This window comes from Sus scrofa, chromosome 5, assembly GCF_054392235.1.
Source record: "Sus scrofa isolate SSC_HxYL_T2T_F1_AM1 chromosome 5, Sscrofa_HxYL_maternal_Yorkshire_Landrace_v2.0, whole genome shotgun sequence".
NCBI lineage: Eukaryota > Metazoa > Chordata > Mammalia > Artiodactyla > Suidae > Sus > Sus scrofa.
Genome location: NC_139387.1, coordinates 26760722 through 26782877, shown reverse-complemented (window position 1 = coordinate 26782877; position 22156 = coordinate 26760722). Strand labels below are relative to the sequence as shown.

Here is a 22156-nt window from a genome sequence, read left to right as displayed (position 1 = left end):
CCCCAGAGGCTCTCAGCTTCATTTTTTCCAGCTTCACTTTATTAGGAAACTAAGTAAGGGGGCTTATGGGCCATGGCCCTCCTCACATACATATTGTTGGGGCCCTTCCACTCCAAGCGACCAGGTCAGACCCACACTGTGCAAGTCTTTGGACCACTGAGCTCCTAGAAAAGGGAAGGGACATGTCAGAAACAGTTTAGGTGCCCCCCTTCCTCACCCAAGACTTGGCAGTCCTCTGAGGGGCACACCACCTGCTTTGGGACCTTAGTTCCTCAGTTCCTCACCCTCGGCTGGGCCCAGTCTCCCTGGCTTACTATGTCAGCTAATTATTTCATGCCCACCCCCTTCCTTCATCCTCCTCCTCAGCCCCCTCCCCAAATCCCACTGCCTGTATCTTCAGCCACTGACACCTCTCCCTTGGCATAGCTCAGCACCTCTCCTGGCTTCCACTCCTGTAGCTATCGCCTCCTCACCAGTGTCTCCAGGGCATATGCAGCTGCATCCTGGACACTCACAAACAGTTGTTCTGGGGACACTCTGTCCAGGAGTCCTGCCTGGGTCAGTGTCCCCAGCACTGAAGCTGTGTGGAGAAGGGGTCAGACTCTCAGATCCTAAGTCCACACGGTGTCCTCTTACCTCTGCCCAAGTGTGTCATTCTCCAGTCCCCTGGTCCCTCCATCCACCACATCTCTCACCATTACACTGAGCCAGAAGCAGGTGGATTCCAGCATCTCGGCACCGGCTGGCTAGCTGTGGAGGGGGGACAGGGGCTTAAATCTGACATGAACGTGTATGCACAGCGTGATGGGGGAATTTCTCCTTAACCTACCCTCTTCCTCACCTGAACCACGTCTCTAGCCCCTGCAGCATCTACAAAGGGAACACCACTGCAGTCTAGGACCACCACTCTGACAGGCTCAGCAACTAGGAAGGGAGAAGGCAGGAGTACCCAGATGCCTCCAAAGGTCACGTCCACATCTCCCTCCTTGTCCTCCTATCTCACCTGCATCAGGTGGGTCATCTGTCTTTGGAGCCTCCTGTGGGTAGAGAAGGGTAGTCACCTCCTCTGAGACACAAGCACAAACATGCAACCCTGGAGCCCAGTGATCCCCCTCAGAACACCCACCTGCCTCCCACCCCCAAAGAAGCCGCACTCCCCTTTAACCAAGTTCCTCACCTGGCCGCCTTCTCCAAGCCTCAGATGCCACTCCAGGATACGGCGAAACTGCCCACGGGTCCCAAAGTAGAGCGGTGTTGGATAGCTCAGGACGAGGAGCCCCGGGACCTGGAGGAGCTAAGGGGTCAGAAAATTAGGGAAACATCCAAGTCTAATTTCCCCCTTCCTTCTTCAGCTATAGCCCACCCACCTTGTGGCTCTCTCTGAGTGGCCTGTAGAGCTCTGTCCCCTCGGCCAGTCCAAGTGCCAGGCACTGTATCCTAGGCAGGAAGCTGGGGTCAGATTCCCACTGGACCCAGCAGGAGAGTCACCCCAAGCCCTCTGTTCTCTGCCCTCCTCTGATCTCGACTCCCTGCATCTCTGCTCCCACCTCTGGGTGCGGCAGACCACAGTCATCATGGAGAAGACCACACCTACAGCCAGGCCCAGGTCCACACTCAGGGTCACGACAGCCACCCATGTGACCATCCATACGGCCTGCGGGACATGGACAAGAGTGAAATGCCCAGAAGAAATGCCAGACCATCACTGCCAGGGAAAGGGGTCCTGGGGCAGTGACTGCCTGGGCAAGCCATGGGGAGGGATGGCCCAGGAGAAAAGAGTGACAGAAGGAAGGGGTGGGAAGTATCAAACAGGGGATACACACCAAACATAATGACCCCAGACCTTGAACCACCTGAAGTTACAAATATTCAGGTCTGAAGAGGTTCAAGTTCCACCCTCCACCTTGTCTCTGAGTAAAGGGGTGGGGGCGGGAGTTGCAGAGCTTGGGACAGGGACGATTAGCTTGGACCCAGGACAGAGGCTGGGGATGCTGGGAAAATGGGAGGGGGCATCTGAGGGTAATGCTGCCATGTCTCACAAAGTCCACGCGGCTGATGCGCCATAGTTGTGGGAGTTCCCGCATCTGGAAGAACATCTGGCGCATGCTGGAGATGTTGATGCAGGCCAAGACAGCCTTGGGGCAGAGGAGGTAAGCTGACCACCCCAATGAGCTGGGATACAGCCACCCCTGCCAGCCACCCTCCTCCTCCCCTGCTGCTTACCTTGGGCAGATAATAGAAGAAGGGCCCCAGCCACAGCAGCACAGACAGGACAACCATGCAGGAGAAGAGGCCTGCCAGCTAGAGGGAAGAAGGGACAGAAGGAAAAAAAAAAAAAAAAGAACCTCACCAGCCCCTGCGTGACAGCTGGTCTCCCTGCCCACTCTGCCTCATTCTCCTTGGAAGGCTCCCTCCTCCCCAGTCCCCTTCCTTACTCCTCAACCCCCTTCTTGATCTTCTGCTGCTCACACCTACCTTTCGCCTCCACCAATTAGATGCCTGCCATTTGCTGGTCTCCCCCAGGATGGAGTACAGCATCCTTATTTTTGTAGCCTACCTTCCTCCTAAAAGCCACTGTTGGCTGACCCTAAAAGCAGGCTAACCACATGCTTAGGGCACCAGCAAAGTACAGGAAACTAAAAGTATTAAGAAGAGACTTTGATATATGATATTTCTTTTTAAAAGAAAATGTGCTCACAAAGAAAAAAAAACAGAATTTTGTCTCTTAAATACATTTTCAAGATTAGAATTATTCTTATTTTGAACTAGACAGAGGGCATCGTAAACTTTTTCAGGGCCTAGGGTCTACAAAGAGCTTAATGCACCTTCTCTATCTCCCTCCCAGATAATTCCACCTCCTCACTTCTCGCACGGGTTCCCATCCTCCACTCTAGAGCTGCCACCCGGGTATCTACCACCTGTTCCACCCCCATCAGACCTGGATGCCCCTCCCCCCTTCTCCTCACCCAAGGACACGCCCTTACCTGTGTGTTCCCACCGGCATCCACTAGTAGGCTGGTCGTGGCCAAGGTGGCCGAGTTGGGAAAGCAAGAGAAGAAGGAGGAGATGAGGTTGGAGACACCATGGGCCAAGAGCTCCTGGAAGGATGTCGTGAGATGAAGGAGAGAGAGACAAAGGCATGGTGGGGAGTGGGGCCTCACATAATGGGGTTGCCTCCTGAATGCGGCTGAGGTCGGCTCTCAAAGTCACACCTGGTTGGAGTCAATCGTGTAGCTGTACTTGTCTGCATAGATGGAGGCCAGGGAGGCAGACACTGCAAAGGTAACCATTGCCATGGGAAGCGAGTCAACCAGAATCCTGGGCAGCTCAGCCAGGCTGGGGAGGAGAGGTTGGGGAAATCTGGAGAGAGAGGGATCCATGGTGAGGACGGGCTGACTATAACAAGGATATAGGAGAAAGAAAATAGCATCGGGAGGGACAAGAGGAGGTGTTGGGTGGGAGAGTTGTGAGAAAAGAAAGCTGGTGCCTTTTCGTTCTCTTACCCTCCAGGCAGCAATCCCACTATCTGGACATTGTATCTTGTGTCCAGGGAAGAGGTGAAGCAGAGCACGGAGGCCAGAAGCACCTGGGAAAGAGAGCAAATTAGGGCCCTCGATGGAGGCTAGACAGGGCTCAACAAGAGAGAGGATTACGATGCAGGATTAGGTGGTTGCAGGAGCCCAGTAACCAGGGGAGCTGGGATGTGATTAGGACGGGTGCCTGACGGCTGATTTAGCGTGAAGGAGAGTGGGGATGGGAAAGAGGAATGATATATGCCTGGAGCTATAAAGAGAGATGGACCAGGAAGTAAAAGGGAGCTGCTATGAGGGATGGTAGATATCAAGAGGTACTGCAGAGCCATTCGAAGCAGGAGAGCTGGGTTATAGCTAGGAATATATTGGGTGTCTTTGGAGACAAGGAGTACTTGCTTAGTTGGGGAGGGAAAGAAATGTAGGTGGACGTGGGAAGAGAGATAAACCGTGGAATTAAGCAGTGAAGGACCCGGTGAGGGGAGAGATGGGAGTACAGGTGTTGTGGCGAGCGACACCGCAAGGGGGCGCTGTAAGGAGGAAGACGGTCTAGAGCCGGCTTTGAGAGAAGGGACAACCGTGTGGGTGGGGGATTTCTGAGGGCCAAAGTGTTCTGGAAAGAGGCCTGGAAAAGTACCCGTGTGAACAGGACCTCTAGTCTGTGACCTCTCCGCACTCCACGAGGGGGCGGCAGCGGCCAGGTTCCTACCGAATGGGCAGGGTCTGTGCAATGCACCGGGCTGGCACCTGGGAGTCATCCTCACCATGACGATTTCCCCTGGGATCGGGGTGGGTAGCCTGTCCCGGAATCTCACGTTCAATTCCTTGACTGGCACGAGCAGCGCCAGACTGAGTGCGGAGATGGTCAGTTCGGCGGGGCTGCTCCGGGGCAGCTCCGTCAGTACAGCGGCCAGCGTCTGCAGGCAGGAGCATTAAGCAAAGGATCTGGGGCCAGGGTCGAGTGCCCTCAGCGCGGACCCACCAGACCGAGAGAGGCCCTCTCTTCTATCCTTCTACCTTCGCAACAGCCCTCATTCAGCCACGTGGTCCAGACTTTTTCTCCGCCCCAGGCATACACTATCCCTCCACTCTCCCTCCTTCTTTCCCTTTCGGGTTTCCCTCTTCCTGAGACCACTAGAAGCTTCTTTGCTGTTCTCTCACCCCCCACCTTGAAGAGAGCGAAGCAGCCGATCTGACGCGGGAGCGGCAACCCCAATAGGCTAGGCAGCTGGGACACGAGCACGTGCAGGGCAGCTCCGCTGGTCAGCGCTTTGACCACAGGCTCCGACAAAAAGGTGGCCAGGACGCCGAGCTGCAGCGCGAACATCCCCAGCTGCAGGGGAGAGGATGCGCCATCGCCACTGAAGGAGAAGCAGACCAGCCCCAGCGCAGTGCGCCAGCTTCTCCGCGCACCTCTCCCGCCTAAACTGCCTCTGGAGACTTGTCCCTCCCTCTGCCCTGGCCCAATTCCCGAGGCCCCCAGCGTGAATCCCCCAGGGTCCTCCCCCAAGGTCCTCCCTCACCATTAGTGCCCCGCTCCCGAAGGCCATGGCGGCAGCCGCACCAACCCGCTGAGCATCCAACTGTTCCCTCTCAATTGCACTCAGGTTCCTCTCGAGAGGTTCGGGCACCAGCCGCTCCACGGCAGAGCCTGTCATGAGACTGAGCACAGCGAAAGTTCCTAGGGCCGAGGGACAAGCGCAGAGATCACCAGCTGTGACGCCTGGGGCTCAGCGAGAGCCCAGGTTCTGTGCTCTTAACACCAGGATGCTGCCCTCAGACCCCCGCTCCTAGAAGGCTGCAGCTCATATGAAGGCCACGGGCCAAGAGCTTGGTGCAGCAGCCAGAAACTGAGGGTGAGGGAGGAAAGGAGGGAACTCCCCTCTGCAAAAACTGCCCCCAGACTGCATTGCTGCCTCCTTCTGCAGACACGCTGCAGACTGCATGCTCTTTTGGGTGAGCTCTCCTCTCCCGCTTCTAAGTCCTAGAGACGTTCTTTTTTTTTTCCCCCATTTTTGGCCGCCCCACAGCATATGGAACTCCCAGTCAGGGATCAGATCCCAGCTGCAGTCTCGACCTTAGCCGAAGCTGAGGCAATGCTGGATCCTTAACCCACTGTGCCAGGTTGGGGATCGAACCTTGTTCCAGTGCTTCCAAGATGCACTGATCCCATTGCTCCTAGAGACGTTTATTTTATACATATTTCATGAGGAGGAAAAGTCTGAGTAAATTCCGGCCTCTTTGCACCCACTCAGCACCCCCAGCAAGCAATGCCTAGGTCAGCAGTTGATAGCAGGGTAGCGACAGAGGCGGAAGGGAAGGTGGAGGACTTGAAGAGGGGAATAAGAGCTAGGGAGGGAACGGAAACCTCAAAACCCTATCCCTGTCACCCTACCGAAAAGTCACTGGGTCACTCACCTGTAGACAGGTGTCTCCCAGTACCCAACAAGGTGTAGATGAGGACGGGGAAGAAAGAAGTGTAGAGCCCGAACACTGGGGGCACAGAGGTCAGGAGGGCAAAAGCCATGCCTGGGGGAGCAGTAGAAGAAAAGTTCTTCGGTGGGGGTGGGGGGCAGGGGGCAGGGTGCCCAGCCCCCAGAACTGGCATTTGCTTCCTTGCACTCTTGGAGGCTGGCACAGGGATGCTAAGTCACACCACACAAGGGAACTGAGGGGTTAATGGGCCTCGGTGGGAGGTCGTGGGACGGACAAGGTCAGAGATCCGTGTCGGTGGAGTCCTGGGGAGCAGGCGACCTGTCTGTCCGGCCTCTCTCCTGTTCCCTGAGCCGGAACGTGTCCAAGACTTCTCAGAGGAGAGCACAGATGAGGGGAGCTAGGGGTGGGGGGATCTGATGGAGCTCCACAGTCCTTACCCAGAACTTGGCCTCAGGGCCCTGTTGCTGAACCTTCAGCCGCACTAACCCACTACTTCGCTCCTGGTTCCCAGGCCCGGTGCCAACCCGAAGCCCTCTAGGGCTTGGGCCCCTGACAGGTTGGTGTTGAGGCCGCTTACCCTGGGGTACGTGCACAATGCCCACGGTCACTCCGGCCACCGCATCCCCGAGCAGCCAAGCCCGCCAGCGGTAGTGGGGCAGCCACCGCAGCGGGGGCAGCCGCGCCAGCAGCAGGCGCCACGCCCCCGGTCCGGAACAGGCGCTGGCCCGCCGCCGCCTCCACTGCCGGCGCAGCCGGGACCAGCGAGGCTCTGCGCGCAGCTCCGAATCCTGCTCTGCGTCCCCGAAGAGCTGCTGGAACCGGGCCTGGGTAAGAGGTTCCCTGAACTTGGAGCCCAGGGGGTACTTAAGGTCAGAGGCCTCTCCCAGGCCTGGGCAGGTCCTGGTGCTCCGTAGCCCACTCATTTTGCCCTCGGCCACCTCCAACTCCACCCAGTCTTAAATACCCCTCCAACCGGCTGGCCCTGAGTCCCGCCTCCGTGAAGCAGAGTCCAATCCCGTCCTGGAGGGTGCCCTCTCTTGGGGACCTTCTACAGTCAAGAGACAGCTGTACCTTGGGGAAGGGGGTGTCTCTAAGTTAGGCGTTTCCTCAGACATCCTTGGCCAGATTGCTCTCTTTGGAGTCTGCTACTGGGGCTGGGGGGTGGGGGGCACTTTGGAAGGGCGTAGGAGCCAGAGAGACAGGCCAACCCACAGGCGCGCCCCAACACCTACTACTTACCACTTCTAAGGCTTGACTTCCACCTCCTCTCTCCTTTCCGATTCTGCACCTTGGGCAGAGACAGACCCTGACTCCTATAGGGTTAATGATCATTCCCGGGGCTGCCGCATTCCCCAGGACGGGAGAGAGTTCAGAGGGGTTCCAACCTCCCCTCCTCCCCCCAGACCCAGATCCTCATGGGGCACAGCTTGTGCCCAGAAAGTGTAAAGGGCTCCACTGGCATCAGCGGTTTCACCAGCTACCTAGGTGGGAAGCAGCTGCATGTATTGGATAAGGATGGACAGAGAACCGCCACTCCACACCTCTACTGGGAGTGACTGGGACTAAATTCCCAGTTCAGGGGCTCAGGGGGAATACTGAACTGATAGGGGATTTTGATTTTATTTCTCAGAAACCAAAAACACTGAAATGCTACTCATTATATTCCCACGCTATTTATAAAGGAGGCGCTTAACAACACATTTGTGCTTAAATCAAGTACAAAAGGGTCACCCACCCACCTCATGTACCCCTGTGGTCCCTAAAGAGATACAAAGCTCCAGAATCCTGTTTATTTGCCCCATCCCCTCCTCCATTCACAAGAATCCTTAGCACCCCTCCCTATCACCCTCTGGTCCCCAGTCCCTGACCCCAAAGCCCTGGGGGTGGGGTACAGTGAGGGTGGATCTCCCCTCTTCAATTCCTCCTATTGTTCCCCAGAAGTCTTATCTGGGCTGTACGTCCTGTCCCCCCCCCTTAGAGATCCCTCCCCCCATTGTGGCCAGAGAGACCTCAGGCCCACAGGGAGGCTCCAGCTCCTCCTCACCCTCCCACCCCAGCAGTCTATTGTCTGCTGAGGAAGCTCAAGTACATGTGACTGAGCCCAGGGGACAAATGGACACGGTGGACACATGGATGCCCAAGGGCCCAGGACAAGGCATCTGGACATGGATCTCTGCATGCCTGGCTCTTTCTCTCTCTCCCAGGGGGCTGTCCCAGAAGTTGGGTGGGGTGAAGACCCCTTTGGACTTTCCACTCTTGGATCTATGGCTTGAAGAAGAATCCTTTCCTGCTCAGCATGGATATGCCTTATGACCTCCCAGACAGCAAAAATAAGGAGACGTGGAGCCAGAAGGGGCCGCAGCTTCCAGCATCCTCTCCACCTCCCCATGTCCCCTCAGCTGAACACGGAGGCCTCAGAAGGAAAGGTGCGCTGGGCATTTGGTGCTTTAGAATCTGGGTGCCGGGTGGGGGTGGGTGGGCTCTCCAGTGGGATTGAGAACAGAGGCCAGATGGGAGGGAAAGCAGGTCTGGGTATAGGGGAGGATACGTCAGGGTTCTAGGGTTTCCCAGGAACGGTCTGAAAGATGCTACAACTGCAGGTGAGGAACAAAGATGGGGTTATCATCTTTTATCTTACACCCCTCGCCTTTCTTCTTCCACCCGCTCGCTCCTCAAATGACTGATGCCAAGGGCCAACTGCTCTCTTCCACACCCCTTCTCCCCACTTACTCCTACTTCAGCTTCCCCTTCCCTTTGCCAAGACAGCAGCCTTGGTGATATAACAAAACCTTTATTCTCAGAAAACAGAAAAAAAACAAAATTGAAAACAAAACCAATACTTTCTATCTGGCCCTAGCCCTCCCGCCCACCCACATATCCTCCTTTTGGGGGGACCTGTGATGCATGCATAAGGGTGGGAACCAAAGGAACTGTCTTCCTTGGGCAGAAAGAAGTCCTTTTGAGTCGAGGTGCCCTCCTCCAGGTTGACACCGCTCCCAGCTTTGCCCACCCTCCAGACACACCAAGAGGGAGGAATTCTGGGACCATGCCAGAAGGATTGCCCTGAAGTTCCTGGGGGAACAGAGTGGCTGAGTCAGCACCACCCCCCATGGCCTTCACCAGTTACAGCTCATCTTCATCCAGCTTGGCGAGTCTGGCTTGGCAGGGAGGGGTGTTTGGAATTGGTGGAACTGGAGGAGAGTCATGAGGCGCTTGGGGGATGTCACTGAGGGCCTGAGGAAAGACTTGCATCAGAGGATTAAAAAAGTTCCAGAACCCACCCTCACTCTTCTCTTGTCAATGTAAGCCCCTGGCCAAGTCACCCCCTCTTGCCAGACATCTTAAATTATCTGAGACCATCAGCTTCTCCCAGGGTTAAAGTGGAGTGAGGGAGGGCAAGAGGTGACAGGAAGTAGGAAGAGGCAGACACAAGGAAGGTGGTAGAAAAAAGGAATGATATGGGGGAAGGAGGTTGGGAGATCCCGGAACAAGAGAGGCCTTCCCCCCTTCTGCCCTACAACCAGGGAACTCCAGTCCTCATACCTGTGTGTCCAGGGGCGGGGGGGCTCTGGCCACCTCCCCTTCGGGCAACAGCAGCAGGGAGGGGAGAGAGCCATTGATGGGTGTGTGTGTGCTGACCTGGGCCTGGTCTCCAGGCCGAATTCTCCCAGGGCTCCCCACCCTAGGCCCTCCTGGCCGCCCCAGGCTGTTGGTCTGGCTCTCCCGTCTCTGGTACTCAATGGGTGACTGCAGTGCTGGGGCAAAGAGAGGAATGGAAGGAGGGTTACAGCAGAGACACACCCTTTCCCAGGGGCTCTGCTCAGGCCATCCTCCCACTCTGCAACCCCTCACCCCCCCCCCCCCGCCCCACTCCACCCCGCCCTGCACCGCACCACAAGGACTGTCAGCAATATAAGTTCCTTGGGGTTTTGGGGGATTCTGAGATACCAAATCTTGAGCTAGTAGTAGAAAAGTGGGGGAGAGGGATGGGGAGAAGCAGGCACTGGAGACTGAACAGTGAGGGATTTGGGAGATCGAGGGGCTGAGGGAGCATCTCGGGGGAGGGAGGGGAGGAGCTTCACCGTTGAGAAAATCCCTCTGGCTTTCCAGGATCTGAGCCACTTGCTTGATCCAGGCCTGACTGACGGCAGGGTCTGCAGTCTGCAGGACATAGCGCTGGATCCCACCCTCTGGCCCTCTGGAGGTCAGTGCAAATCGGCAAGGGTCACCTTGGAGGTTCCCCTCCAGTCCCAGGCAGCTCACCTGGATTGGCAGATAGGAGTTAGTCCCCAAATTCTTCAGGCTCTCTCTGGTTCCTCACCCCTCCAAAAAACCCGAGAGCTAGACATCCTCTGAGAGGCCTCCCCGCCCATCCCAGTCATATGGGGGCTCCCCTCCCCACCTTGATGCTGCTCTTGTACACATATCCAGGCTGCGTTCCACCTCGCACTCCTCCTCCCAGGGCCTCGCTGAAGATGACAATTTGCTCAAAGAGGAAGACGCGCCTCTCTCGACCCCGGGAAGAGAGCAGCCCCCCCGCCTCAGGTTCCGTGACCCAGAATGTGTCCTGGCCCAAGAGCTTCCCCTGGGCAGTGAGTTTGCCCTAAAACCAAAGGAGAGTGGCCTTCGAGAAAACACACAAAGAGAAAAGGGGCAACCCTCTGCTCCTCCCTCCTTCCCCTGACACTTCCAACCAACCATGGGGTCAGCCCCAGGAGAGGACAATTCCCGGTAAGGACCTCACGAGTGCTCTGGCCTCATACCTCAAAGCCCCGAAGTCTCCCCAGGGTCATCATGTCATTGCAGCGCTTGGGTACAAAGCACATGACCTCCACAGCTTGCTGGGACACAGGTAAAGAGAGGAACATGGTCATGGTTGGGAAAGAGGCCTCATCGGACCATGTTTCGACCCTCAATCAGCCTCCTCCTAAAAATGAGGCCGCTCTACACCACCCAAGGAGCTGGAGGAATCCAGGACACGAAGAAGATAAGGTGGGCATGATGTGTCCCATGAGATCTGGGGTCCTCACCTCCAGCTCTTCGGTATCCATCCCAGCTCTACTATAATACTTGAGAAAATCCTAAGACACAGAAAAGAAATGCTCAGGGAGACCATGAGGACGTCCTGCCCTGGGGACACAAGTGCAGACCCTCAGGAAGTCTGGGCAGGGAGCCTGAGGAACCCTGGGGAGATGAATGAGGACAGGGCCATCCCAGCCAGCTGTGCCCCCAGGGAACAGGTGGCCCTGACCTTGAGCAGCAGCTGGTATTTCATGATCCTCTGCACTGGTTTGATGAGGAGGTCATTGAGCTGCAGGCGGTGCCCCAACTGCTGCCGGAGCTCCTGGGGACAGGGACAGACAGAGTGGTTTTGCAGCCTGGAAAGCCTGCTCGTGCTGATGATTCTGTTCCCCTTCCCCCAAGGCATCTCGGCCACTGACCTCAAAGTAGCTGTCCCCAAATTCTGACACCACATGCTCGGACTTGGGTTTATTCTGACAGTAAACCACATACATATGCAGCCGGCGCTCCTAACAGGGGTGAAATTTAAGAAAGAGTAGAGTGAGTGACGAGAGGGCATATCGCCAGAGAGCCCTGACCCACTCCCAGAGCCCACTTCTCCTGGGCCCCCACCCTCTCAAGGCTCACATGTTTGATGAATAGCTGAGCCAGCCAATCAGGATCCTTCAAACACCGCTGTAACTCCTGCAGGAAATAGCTGCACCGGTAGGCAGGGAAAAGGCAGGTCAAACACCCTCACCCCAAGCAATCCAGAGCTCTCTGCCCTAGTAGTGTCCCCCACAAGTCTCTCCAGACATTCTTCAAGCAACACTGGGTCCATGGGTAGGATACAGACAAATGCCCTTCCCCCTCGCCCTCAGGGATCCACCACTCACTCTCGATGCCACTCGTAGATTTGCTGGATGTTCCCAAACACGATCCTGTCACGGCCTCGGAGATTCTCAGGGACCCCCTGAGCAGCCATGGTGGCCATATAACCCTGTGGGAAGGTTGGGTGGGAGCATCTGTGTGTGATGCCAGCCCTGGCAGGAACCTCCCCTCCCCAAGAAGTCCAGGATGTAGGGGAGCCTGCGAAAGTGGGAGAGAGGAGCACCAAGGCATCCCCTAACATTAGCCCTGGGGAGAGGGAAAGGGCAGGGCCAGGGCTGGGAAGGAAGAAGGGAGCTACCTCCACAATCTGCCCCAAGTCGTCCACATACATTTTCTCTGTCTCTACCAGTTCACTCAGGACATACCTGGGAAGAGAACAGGTTAAGCCACTTCCTCCCTCCTGGACTAGAAGCCCCTTGGTTCCTACAGCCAACCTCAGAGGAAATTTCAAGTCTCAGATCTAAAATGCGAGAGACAGACATCTGGAAGTCGTGAGGGGTCTCGGGAAGGGAGAGTGTGCGGACACTTACATACTCCTTTCCAGAGCCTTCTTCTTCTGTTCCTCCTCATTCTCAGAAGCTTGGGATAAAGTCTCCTCTTCAGGTGGCTGGAAGGACGAACAACCTAGAGTAAGCAAATGGACGCTCTTGGGAGAGAGGAGCTAGCCCAGACTCGTTTCTTCATACCTGCGTCTTATCCTGAGGCCCCCCCAACAAGGTGGTCAGCAGGGTCAGTTCTGGCAGCTCCTCTCCTGTAGCTGGAGCTGGTTCCAGCATCCAGTTCTGGGGGCCAGAAGTCAGGGACAGTAGCTGTGTCTCCCCAGTGACTAGTGGCCCCCTGGATGCCCTCTCTCCCAGGGTCCTTTGTGGATGTCCTACATGCTTCTGTGGTGTTCCCTGCTCACCTCGTATGGTCCAGCCTGGCCACCATCTCCCTCAGTTTCCACACTGAGACAGTGTTTGGAATGATCCAACCATCTTCTTAGGCCACTGACTGGCCCTGGGGGGCCCGGGGAACAGGGGCCAGAGCTGAGGCCAGAGCTGGGGCCAGAGGGGGCAGCCAGACCCGAAGCAGCTGAAGCCGAGATACTCCCCTCACTGCCAGCAATGGAATAGGATTCTAATGGGGTGGGGAAGGGGGGAGAAAGGGGGTGATAGATATTGCTTCAGCTCATGATTCAGGGTCCCCAGGGAGCTCCCAGAGTCTCCGCTCTGTGATGCTCAGCTCCTCTCCCCCAGGGTTCACTCTGTTGCCATCCTCATCTTGGGTGGCCAAAAGAGAAAATTTCCCCAGGACACCCTTTGGGAGGAAGGGCAGTAAACACCTGCCCCCCGCCATGGCTGGAATCCCCAGTTACATGTGGAGGTTCCCTCATATCCTGAGCATGGCACCAATATGGGGGTGGGGGCAGCCATCTGGGCAGACACTGGAAGCTGGGGGTAGCCATCTGCTCTCCTATAACCCTCCCCCTTCCCATGGGTACAGACCATTCTCTGAGAAGGGGGAGCCCATCTGCCACCCCTAGCCCCCTCCTCCACCAATTGCAGTAATCACCATAAAAAGAAAAGATTCCTGCAGCCCACCTCCCCAACACGTGGACAAAGCCGATAGAGGAGGCAACTGAGGAGAGCTCTCGGCAGGGTTATCCTTGGCCTGGCTTGGAGGCAGAGGAGCTGTGATTTGTGATGAAGCCCCTGGGAGACCCCCCTCATCTCTCATTCCTCCATTCCCTTGTCCCTCTTCAGATCTGAAGTGGATTCTCAGCAAAAGGATTTGAGGGAAGATGTGGTTCTGGGCCTCAGGGGACTGTGGATGGGTTTTTCTCATAGTCAGTTGAGAGGTGTCCCTTGCCCCTTCCCCAATTTCCTTAACTTGAACTGACAGAAATTAGGAGGCAGAAGGGATCTTAGAGATCGCCTATCAAGTCACTTTCCTGGAAAACACGGATATAGTCTCCAGCCTCTTAAATCCCTAGGGCTGGGGCATAAGAGGAGTACTGACCCTCTGCCCACCCCCGACTCAACACTGGGCCCTTGCGACCTCACACTCACCACGTCCCCCCCGGGCGAAGCAGCAGCCGCATTTTGCCAGCACTTTTCGGATCACATGGGGACAGGCACAGCGACCCCCCTTTTGCCCCCCCCGCATGGCGCCCAGGCCCCCCCGCACCCTCCACCCGGGCCGGCCATGCAGGGGGAATCAAGGGGGGCGGGGATGGCGCAGGGCGCACACCCCCCCTCCCTCCTACCCGGCTCCAGGCTGGGGGAGGGGGGGAGGGAGGGAACGGGGAGGGGGGGGTCCAGCGGTAGACGGAAGTCTGGTCTGGAGGAGAGCTGGGGGCTCTGCAGAGAGGGCGGCGCGGGGCCAGGCCGCCGAGCTGGGCGGGGAGGGTTTCCGGAACCCAGTCGGTGCGGGGCCTGGGGTCCAGATGTCCAGCGGGGAGGGGAGGGATGGTGGAGGAGGCTGGGCCGGGATGCGGCAGCCGCTCCAGCTCCGTCTCCGGCCTCTCAAGTTGGGGGTGGTTCTAGGCCCGGGCAGGGGAGTAGGTGGGGGCCGACTCCCCGAGTCACTGGCGCTGCGCGGGTCCCGGCAGAGCTGCGAGCCGAATAACAGGCCCCGCCGCCCGGCCGCCGCGGGGAGGGGCCTCTGCGGCCCAGCTCCGCCCTCTCCCTCGCGTTCCCCCTTCAGCCTGTGCCCGGTTCCCGCCCCAATTCCCCCTCCCCCAGGCACCACCACGTTCCCGCTCCACGTCCCCAGCGCCTCCGCCCCTCCTCTCCAGCCTGGGCTCCCCTGTCCCGGGTTCCCCCTCCCTCCTGTATCTCGGGCTGCGGAGCACGGGGGTGGGGGTTGAACGCGGCGGCGGGGTCTACCAGGGTCGCCCCTCGGCCTCTGCGGCGGAGAAGAGGGCAGCGAATGGGGCCTTGGCCTGTGCGAAGATGTCCTGGGGTCGGGATTGCCCCTAGCCGCGCAGGGGTGGACAAGACCCCCCAGTAGGGGTTGCGGGGATGGAGAGCTTTTGTGCAGAACACAGCCCAGGTGCCGCCCTCTCGCCGGACCCTTCTCTCCTCCAGGCCCTGGGACTCCAGCTGAGGCTAATCACCAATTAAGGCGAAGTCCTGGAGCCTGAGCTGGCCAGGGGCCAGGGGTGGGGCGCGGGGAACACTACGCCAGCGGGGGCTCGGGACCCGCTGAGGTGGGGGACACACAACGGACTAGAGGGCGAGAAGAAGCGTGGAGATCTGAGTGTTTAGACGGGTCTCATGCCAATTAGATGCAAACCTTTATGCTAATAAGAGCAGTATAGTTTTGAATTCGCCACTTGGCGTTGGATGGCAAACTGCGCCCCACCCCACCCACAGCTTCTTACCGGGCAGCCGAGCCCAGGCGGGGACCTCACGTTCGCGCTCCCCTCTCTGATCCCTCTGATCCCTCTCCGTACAGATAGACTCTGGTTCGGCCGCTCCTGGCCCTAGGGGGCTTCTCTTGGGGGGCTGCGGGGACAATGATGGTAAGGAAACCGCCCTCCAAGCCCGGCCTGGACCTCCCGCCTCCCCTTCTCCCTCCTGTCAAAATCCACTTTGTTATAAAAGGGTCGCCAAGGCTAGGGTGGAGGAAGCAGTTCACCCGGAACGTGCCTATGGTCTTCTTAATGGAACTCTTGGATTCCTGCGACTGTCCCGCAGAATTCTTGCTTGCGGGTAAATTGAGTTGTGGGGTGCAGCCATCCTGAAGCCCCTTAAAGAGACCCCCGAGCCCACCATGGTCCCCCTTTCTTACCCACTCCTGCCCGGGTAGGGCGCATGCGCGCAGCATGCCCCCCATAACCCCCAGTATCCGGTCAGTGCGGCCAGGGGCGGGGCGGTCCGGGGGCTTCATGCTGGACCCCTACCCTCCTCCAAGTTTCAGAGCCGAGGGGGCGCGGAAGCTGGGGGGGCTCTGAGGCCTGCGTGCGTCCGGGGAGTTGCCGCTGCCGAATCCGCCCCCCGCCCGGCTCCGCCCCCACTCCCACCCCAGCCAAACTTTTCAAAAGGGGTAGGGTTGTTCTTTTCTCTACAACTGTAATTCCACAACAAACAAACCCTCTTAATCGTGACTCCAACGTCGAAGCACGATCCAGGGCTTCGCAGTGTTATCTTGGAGCCCACTAAGTACATGCCGTTTTCCCAGGCCCTCTGGAAGCAGAGAGCTTGGGTGGACACACAGGGAGTTCCCGATCACCACTCCCTACTCCTTCTCAGCAGGGTCCGGCTCCCCTCCCCATTCCTGACCCGCCCCACAGAGCAGAACGGGTGTGGCATAGAGAGTTGCATATTTTACTTTATTTTTATTAAATTAAAAGCTACAGTCTGGCGGCGATTCCAGAACAGGGTAAGGAGGCTCCTTATAGGGGGCAGAGAAAAGCGGGAGAGAAAGACCAACAGAGACAGAGACACAGGAGAGAAAGGACAAGGTTAAGGTAGAAGGGGAACTGTTTCTGAAGAACACACAGGGCCGGCTCCTTGGGGGCTCACAGCAGCCCGGTTCCCCTCCCCTGCACAGAAGTTCAGCAGTGGAGCAGTATGTGGGAGTTGGGGCGGGGGTTCAAGAGACCCTTCCCTCCCCACCCAGGTCCTCTCTCAGCTTAGTCACTGGAGCACAGCACATACCAGAAAAAGCCAAGGGCAGTGGAGGGGGCAGGGAGACTGGGAGTATGTACACCGGGAGGAGGGGAGCAGAGCCTAGGATGTCAGCCTCTGCCAGAAAGGAGTGGCTCACACTGCACTGAAGCACTCGGCCTGTGGGGGGCTGGGGAAGGGATGGCCCCTCCCTCTCAGACCGCCTTCCCCAGCAGGACCATCCCCTACTAGCGTGGTGAGGGGGGCAGAGGGAGAGAGAACAGAGGCTTCCGTTGGGTCCTACTGGAGGAGAACAGCAGGGGCCTCACAAGGGGGATGTCCTTCAGTCATCGGTGATGCCCTTGGCTCTCAGCTCCTCTTGCACCCGGGTCAGGTAAGTGGGGTCCGGGTACCCAAACCTGGGAGCAAAGAGAAACGAGGGTCAGGGTTAGCTGTTCAGGCTTTTCATAACCCCAAGCTCACCTTCCTCCTGGTGCCCCATCCTAGCCCCTGCCCTCCTCCCATAAGGTTACCCAAACCCAAGATAACTGAGCCTAATTCTGCTTATTTTTGTAGGCTAAGCGGGGCACATCAGGATCAGGCTGAAGAGAGGAGAAACTGGGATGGAAGAGATGGTTGAATAGTTTGGGTGTGGTCCTCTCCAGTTTAGGAGGTTCCCAAAGAGAGGGGCTTCCCCAGGTTGGAAATGGAGAAAAGGGGAGGAGCCAAGAGAAGGGAAGAAGGAGTGTCGCACAGCTGGGGTCCCCCTGTGCAGCTGGTCTTGTGGTGGATGTCGTTCCAGGTGATGACATTCGGTCTCCCTGTGGTCATGGACGTGCCAATAGTGAAGGTGAGACGCTGGTCAAATGCCTTGCGGAACAGGGTCAGCACCTTGTTGCCCTCAGGGCAGTCCGGGAGGTAGGCCACCCGTGTGGTGCCAGGATACCGAACTCCTGGGTTTGGGTGTTCAGCCTGGGGTTGGGAGACAGAGTGGGCAGTGAGCAGCTGGGCATCTTAAGGCCCATGATGTCGGTGGAGGATCATCCTGGCGAACCTTCTGGTTGGGCATCCCCAGCTAATGCTTGATGGGGCAGCAACAAGCTGCAGCTTTCCAGGGAAGGAGCAACGCTAGGAACTGGAGCCTCTTTTCCAGACAAAATCTCATCATTAAGAGGTTTTTCCCTGCTGTCCCAATCCCTCAAGTCTCGATTCAGCAACGAACAGACTCTCAAAAGTGATGGAAGGTAGCTGGGCTTTACTCTCCAGATAACTCAGCAAAAATGTGCAGACTGAGAATAATTTATCTTTCAGCCTTCCCTCCTCCACCTGAAAACACTCCCAATGCATCTTCCACTGCCTAACCTGTTCTACTTTTCTATTATTCTCCTTCAGAGCTTCCTCATCCCTCTGCAAACCAGAACAGGACATTACTCTTTGTCAAGCAGAAAGACACCTGTAGGCTCTTGACCACTCCTGTTTTAACCTTCCACTGATCAAAGTTTTCCTTCTCATAAATCTGGAATGGAGTAACCCTCCAGCACTGCTAGGGCGAGTCAGACCCTTCCCGCTGTGCCTGTCTGCACCTGAGCCACCATCTCCACAGGCTATACCTCTGCCGACAACTGCCAACGTCCAAGTTCATCAAGGACACAGAATTTGATTCCTTTCTCTCATACCTGACTTTCACAGGTGCCTTGGGGTCATGGGGATGGAAAAAGCTAGGCCTCAAGGGGGCACCTCCAGCTCTGGAAACTGAGTGGGCAGGCACAGTGGGAGAGAGCCAGACTGTATCACATCTAACAAACACAGTCACCCTTATCTAGTTTTCCTCAGGAAGAAAACAAGCGTGGGGGAAAACCAAAGGGCAAGGGCAGGCCACAGTCTTCTTACCCCCTGGACACCGGGCGGGAAGACGTACTGGATGACGATGGTGCCGTACTTCTCATAGCTGGGTAGCAGGAGTGTGGCGTCCTTAGAGACCAGCATCCGCCCATTCTGGGGCTGGTTGCCCACCAGCTGCCCATAGAAGCGGCCACACATGGGGCAGGCCTTTTTCACCTGCAGGGCCCGGGTGATGCAGCCCTCGCAGAATGAGTGCCGGCACTTCTCCAATGTCTTGGCATTCTGGATCTCCCCCAAACAGATGGGGCAGGTGCTCTCCTGCTCTTCCGGCTCCTCCCGAAGGCGAGGAGGAAGAGGAGGGGGCAGGGGAGGAGGAGGCGGGGGGAGCCCCCGGGCCCCCGGGGGCAGGAGTGGGGCTGCCCGGAGAGGGGGTGGGCCTGGGCGGTGCAGCTCAGGGTGCTCCCCTCCACCCCCCAAAGCCAGGCAGCCCATAAGCTCCCCCTGCCTCTGAGCTTTCTTCAGCTCTTTCTCTGCCTCCTTCAGCAGCCCCTTGAGAGCCTTGCGGGCCAGGTAGAGCCCATTGGGAGGGGCTGGGGGAGGGCCCTGAGGGGAAAGCTGGAGCACATAGATGTCAGAGGTCTCGCCGTCTATGAGAATGGACACACGGTGCTCCTCCCGAAGCCGGGCCAGCCGGGCTGGGGTCTCCTTGCTCAGGAAGTCCCACACAGGCTTGGAGACAGTCACTTTGTTCTTGCAGGTGCCTCCACAGGCTGCCATTCTGGACAGGACGAACGACACTGCCCCCAGGGTGAAAGGGACTCAGGGTGGGGGGTTCCCATTTGATAAATATCGGGGCCTATTTCCTACTCCTACTTCACGTTCCTTTCCACCCCTCCGCTGTCTCAGAGTCCAACTCCCCTCCTCCCCCAAGTTCATTTTCTGTTTCCTCTTATCTTTTAAACTCCAGCACCCACTGAAGAGCAAGAAAGCATCTATAATTTTACTATTACCATCTATGCCAAGCATCAGTCTTGGTTCTCCTCCCCTCCTCCCCAGATCTCAGAAACAACCCGCCCCTCCCGCCTCCAGGTGAAAACTGGGTTCCGTAAAAGGAAGGGAGACTTTTTGACCCTCCTTTTTGCTCACTTTGATCCTGAAGAGCTTAGAATTGGCATGCAGGCTCGCTCGCTCTCTGTCCCTGCTCCCTACTTGTAGGTTGTGTGACCTGGTAGGTGGAAAGGGAAAGGAGGGAAAGTGAGACACCCCTGCCTCCATTCCCACGTGCCCCAACCCAGCAGCCCACGTAACAGAGACAGGACCTAGGTGTACGTTACTGGGAACAGGATTTCTTGGAACACGGCATGGAGGAAACCAATTTAAAGCTGAAAGCTGAGGTTCTCATGGAAGTCAGATACCTGGAAAGCCCATGGACGATGATAGCAGCAGAAATCCGTTTCCACAGTCAGCTGATCGGGACTGGGAGGGGGTGGGGTGAGGTAAAGGGTTAGGATGACAAATGTTAGCTTTTCCCCAGTCTGCCCAGAAACAAAACCAAAACTCTTCTTTCATTTCCTCTCCTCTGCCCCTGCAGAATTCTATCCCCAGCCTCTCCCCAAGTCGCTAAAGAAGGAACTTCCACGTGCTAACTTTCCTCTTTTCTTCCCCAGCTGTGGGTCTCTTAAGAAAGCCTAGGGGCACAGATAAGAGAAGTCAGGAAGGGAAAAGTCCACACACAGGCCTTTTTTTGCCATCTCCCTCAGACCCCATTTACAAGGGTATTTCCTTTTCTCCCCAGCTCCACACCCTGCTCCACATGCCCAAATAATTCAGTCCCTATTGCCAGGGAGCCTTCCTTGAGAGCCTACCCCATCCCTTCTGCTGAAGTCTGTTTGGAATTTGAACACAGTGGCAGCAGGCCCTGCAATTACAAAGTTCTCACTGTCGCCGTTTAAACCCAGCACCCGAAGTCCAAACCTGCGGCAACCTAGGCTGCATTCAGGAAGGGGTGGGGCTCATGCAGGGCACGGGCTGGAGGAGCCTGATGTTTCCCCTGAGTCTGGCCGCGTTCAGCTACAGAGCTGTCCCTACAACACCTCCAGATGCAGCCCAAGTAGAAAGAAGAGCTGTTAGTGTGACCTCAATTCTCTGACTGATCCAAAGGGGAGCAGCTCTCTGTTTGTGCCTTTATCATAGTCCCCTGAAGGCCAGATGCACCTCAAGATTCAGAAAGTGCAACTGGAACCCCAGAGCCTCGGTTCATACTGTCTCTCCAGGTGGAACACCCCCTCCCCATCAGAGGGAAGCCGGGACCTAGGTGTCCTTTGCTAGGAGTCCTGCTGGCACAGAAAAGGGAGGCGGGGCCTCAGTTTAGGCTGGGTCTCTGATTCCTCTGGGGCAACCCAGGCCGGACACGGGGCCAGTCCCTCCCCTGAGACAGAGAGCAGCGACAGGGGCAGCCAGGAAGGGCCAGGGTCCCTTGGGGGCATCAACTGAGGCATCTCCACCCCTCCCCCCACAACCTCTGCAAGACCCAACCCGGAACCAGCTCCCCCAATCCCCCTCTCTTAAGAGCCCCCGAAGCCCCACCACTGGGGGTGGGTGCATGTCTGCCCGACCGTGGGCCCCTGAACCCCCAAATGGAGGCCAAGGCTGGAGGATGACAGAAAGAAGATCGGCCGGGCCTAGAGGGAGGGGGCCCCCCGGCGCCGCGCGCGGGGGAAGGAGGCGGAGGAGGGGGCGCAGGGGGATCGGGAGGGCGCGCGGGGGGTGCGAGTAGGGTCCGGGGGGCGCGCGGTGGGTGTGGGGGCCGCCGGGCTCACCTACCTCTCGTCAGCGCCGCCATTGCCGGTCACATGACTGAGGCTGTTGCTGGGATGACGGTCTGGGCCTTAGCAACAAGGGGGGGGAGACCCTGAGAAGGTGGGGGGGGGAGTTTGCAGGGGTGCAGACTGAGGAAAGGGAAGGAGAGAGGATGGCACCCCCTTCCCCTTCACAGGTGACAATCACGTTTCCTTTGACCCCATCTATCCACAAGCCGCTGCCCTTCCGCGCCAAAACAAAAATGGAGGCTCCGTACAAGTCTTTGGAGGGAGAGGGTGGTGTCGCGGAACCGAGGGTAGGAGGTTAAATCCCTTAGAGACGCCACCCTTCTCGCTCCCCGCTCCCGGGAGGGGCCCCCTCCCTATTCTTTCCCAGCCAGCTGCGTGGCAGCTCCTGGGAGCTGGTGGGGGGTGGGTGGTTGAGGAGCGTCTCTTTAGGTAGATGGGGAAGGGGAGCAATTTTTCTGTGATCTTTTCTTCTAGGGGGCCTTTGAGGAATATGGAAGAGAGGAGTCATAATAAAAAGCACTGGTTCTAAAAAATAAACCCGTGACTAAATCGTTTCAATCCCCTCCCTCATCTCTCACCTTTTTCTAGATTGTTACCTTCTGTGACTCCGCAAAACTTGCCCCCAGGTGGGTATCTGTGAGTGCCCCTGATTTTTCTCTTTCCGCTATCACGCGTACTGAAACCCGTGCAGAATGAGAAGCGAATGTTTTTTACAGAATACCTTAGAGTGATGGTGGTGTCAAGTCTACGGGTGAAATAGAGTTAAAAGCTCTCAAGGAAAAAAAAAACCTCCTCTCTTCTGCTTCCCACATCAGAGCAATCTCCGCCCCCAGTCCAACGCAATTCCCTGGGGCCACATCAAGCCAGGTTTTTCCACCAGCCAAAGACCTCCTGGGCCAAGCAGTACTGGATGGATCTCCCAGACTGTCAATGACCTCTTCATCCACTCTCTTTTCTTTACTCCCCGTCCAGGCTGGAAGGTTGGTCGCTTTCTTCTTTACTTTCCCAGGACCCTACTGTACTCTTCCTGCCC

At 57.2% G+C, this 22156-nt stretch overlaps 3 protein-coding genes and 1 long non-coding RNA gene across 27 annotated transcripts; 1 reads left to right on the top strand and 3 right to left on the bottom strand.

Moving 5' to 3' along the window:
- Window positions 1-4: 4 nt before the first annotated feature.
- SLC26A10 (solute carrier family 26 member 10) lies at window positions 5-6898 on the bottom strand. 11 transcript variants are annotated; one of them, XM_084956195.1, is made up of 18 exons: window positions 6544-6898; window positions 5949-6059; window positions 5054-5211; window positions 4699-4863; window positions 4295-4447; window positions 3504-3586; window positions 3213-3360; window positions 2985-3098; window positions 2224-2301; window positions 2040-2135; window positions 1548-1654; window positions 1368-1437; window positions 1178-1285; window positions 1004-1037; window positions 842-924; window positions 696-750; window positions 474-580; window positions 6-164 (listed from the first exon to the last, which is right to left on the bottom strand). In XM_084956195.1, exons 1-18 carry the CDS (start codon window positions 6887-6889, stop codon window positions 126-128), a joined length of 2055 nt encoding a protein of 684 aa, XP_084812321.1. In that variant the 5' UTR covers window positions 6890-6898; the 3' UTR covers window positions 6-125. The 11 variants fall into 11 exon arrangements, 9 of the variants coding, with proteins under 9 accessions (XP_084812325.1, XP_084812326.1, XP_084812321.1 ...); XM_084956194.1 differs by having other exon boundaries at window positions 7-164; window positions 1178-1294; XR_014803431.1 differs by having other exon boundaries at window positions 18-164; window positions 1178-1294; window positions 2040-2155.
- Window positions 6688-9249, top strand: LOC146403290 (uncharacterized). Its single transcript, XR_014803436.1, has 2 exons — window positions 6688-6794; window positions 8171-9249. It is a non-coding gene; the product is annotated as an uncharacterized LOC146403290 (long non-coding RNA).
- Window positions 8742-15771, bottom strand: ARHGEF25 (Rho guanine nucleotide exchange factor 25). 8 transcript variants are annotated; one of them, XM_003126313.6, is made up of 16 exons: window positions 15636-15771; window positions 15226-15349; window positions 12763-12977; window positions 12545-12640; window positions 12389-12465; window positions 12157-12223; window positions 11864-11967; window positions 11616-11685; window positions 11408-11497; window positions 11218-11310; window positions 10997-11047; window positions 10730-10807; window positions 10369-10569; window positions 10049-10229; window positions 9510-9721; window positions 8742-9200 (listed from the first exon to the last, which is right to left on the bottom strand). In XM_003126313.6, exons 1-16 carry the CDS (start codon window positions 15732-15734, stop codon window positions 9090-9092), a joined length of 1869 nt encoding a protein of 622 aa, XP_003126361.1. In that variant the 5' UTR covers window positions 15735-15771; the 3' UTR covers window positions 8742-9089. The 8 variants fall into 8 exon arrangements, with proteins under 8 accessions (XP_003126361.1, XP_084812335.1, XP_005663989.1 ...); XM_084956209.1 differs by lacking the exon at window positions 12545-12640 and having other exon boundaries at window positions 12389-12482; XM_005663932.4 differs by lacking the exon at window positions 12545-12640.
- A 386-nt stretch (window positions 15772-16157) lies between these two features.
- On the bottom strand, window positions 16158-21153 carry DTX3 (deltex E3 ubiquitin ligase 3). Of its 7 annotated transcripts, none has more exons than XM_084956214.1 (6): window positions 20161-21153; window positions 19711-19771; window positions 19442-19520; window positions 18344-19092; window positions 17208-17425; window positions 16158-16872 (listed from the first exon to the last, which is right to left on the bottom strand). In XM_084956214.1, coding segments are annotated over exons 3-6 (1044 nt in total). In that variant the 5' UTR covers window positions 19443-19520; window positions 19711-19771; window positions 20161-21153; the 3' UTR covers window positions 16158-16796. The 7 variants fall into 7 exon arrangements, with proteins under 7 accessions (XP_084812340.1, XP_084812342.1, XP_084812339.1 ...); XM_084956216.1 differs by having other exon boundaries at window positions 19615-19771; window positions 21119-21153; XM_084956213.1 differs by having other exon boundaries at window positions 18344-19073; window positions 19615-19771; window positions 21119-21153.
- Between the last annotated feature and the right edge of the window lie 1003 nt (window positions 21154-22156).

Bases quoted from the DNA above. Each gene is read 5' to 3' on its own strand.
- SLC26A10 (XM_084956194.1), bottom strand. From the start codon at position 6,889: ATGAGTGGGCTACGGAGCACCAGGACCTGCCCAGGCCTGGGAGAGGCC. The intron at 5,212-5,948 runs GTGAGTGACCCA...CCTCGGCCCTAG, and splicing joins TGGGAGACACCTGTCTACAG to GAACTTTCGCTGTGCTCAGT. The intron at 581-695 runs GTGAGAGATGTG...TTCTCCACACAG, and splicing joins GCTTCTGGCTCAGTGTAATG to CTTCAGTGCTGGGGACACTG.
- ARHGEF25 (XM_003126313.6), bottom strand. From the start codon at position 15,734: ATGAAGCCCCCGGACCGCCCCGCCCCTGGCCGCACTGACCGGATACTG. The intron at 11,968-12,156 runs GTAGCTCCCTTC...ACCTTCCCACAG, and splicing joins ACTTGGGGCAGATTGTGGAG to GGTTATATGGCCACCATGGC. The intron at 10,570-10,729 runs GTATGAGGCCAG...CTTTGGTTTTAG, and splicing joins GGAGACTTCGGGGCTTTGAG to GGCAAACTCACTGCCCAGGG.
- DTX3 (XM_021091882.2), bottom strand. From the start codon at position 19,470: ATGCCAATTCTAAGCTCTTCAGGATCAAA. The intron at 19,074-19,441 runs GTGAGCAAAAAG...CGTCCTGTCCAG, and splicing joins CTAAGCTCTTCAGGATCAAA to AATGGCAGCCTGTGGAGGCA. The intron at 17,426-18,343 runs GTAAGAAGACTG...TCCCAACCCCAG, and splicing joins TCCCGCCCGGTGTCCAGGGG to GCTGAACACCCAAACCCAGG.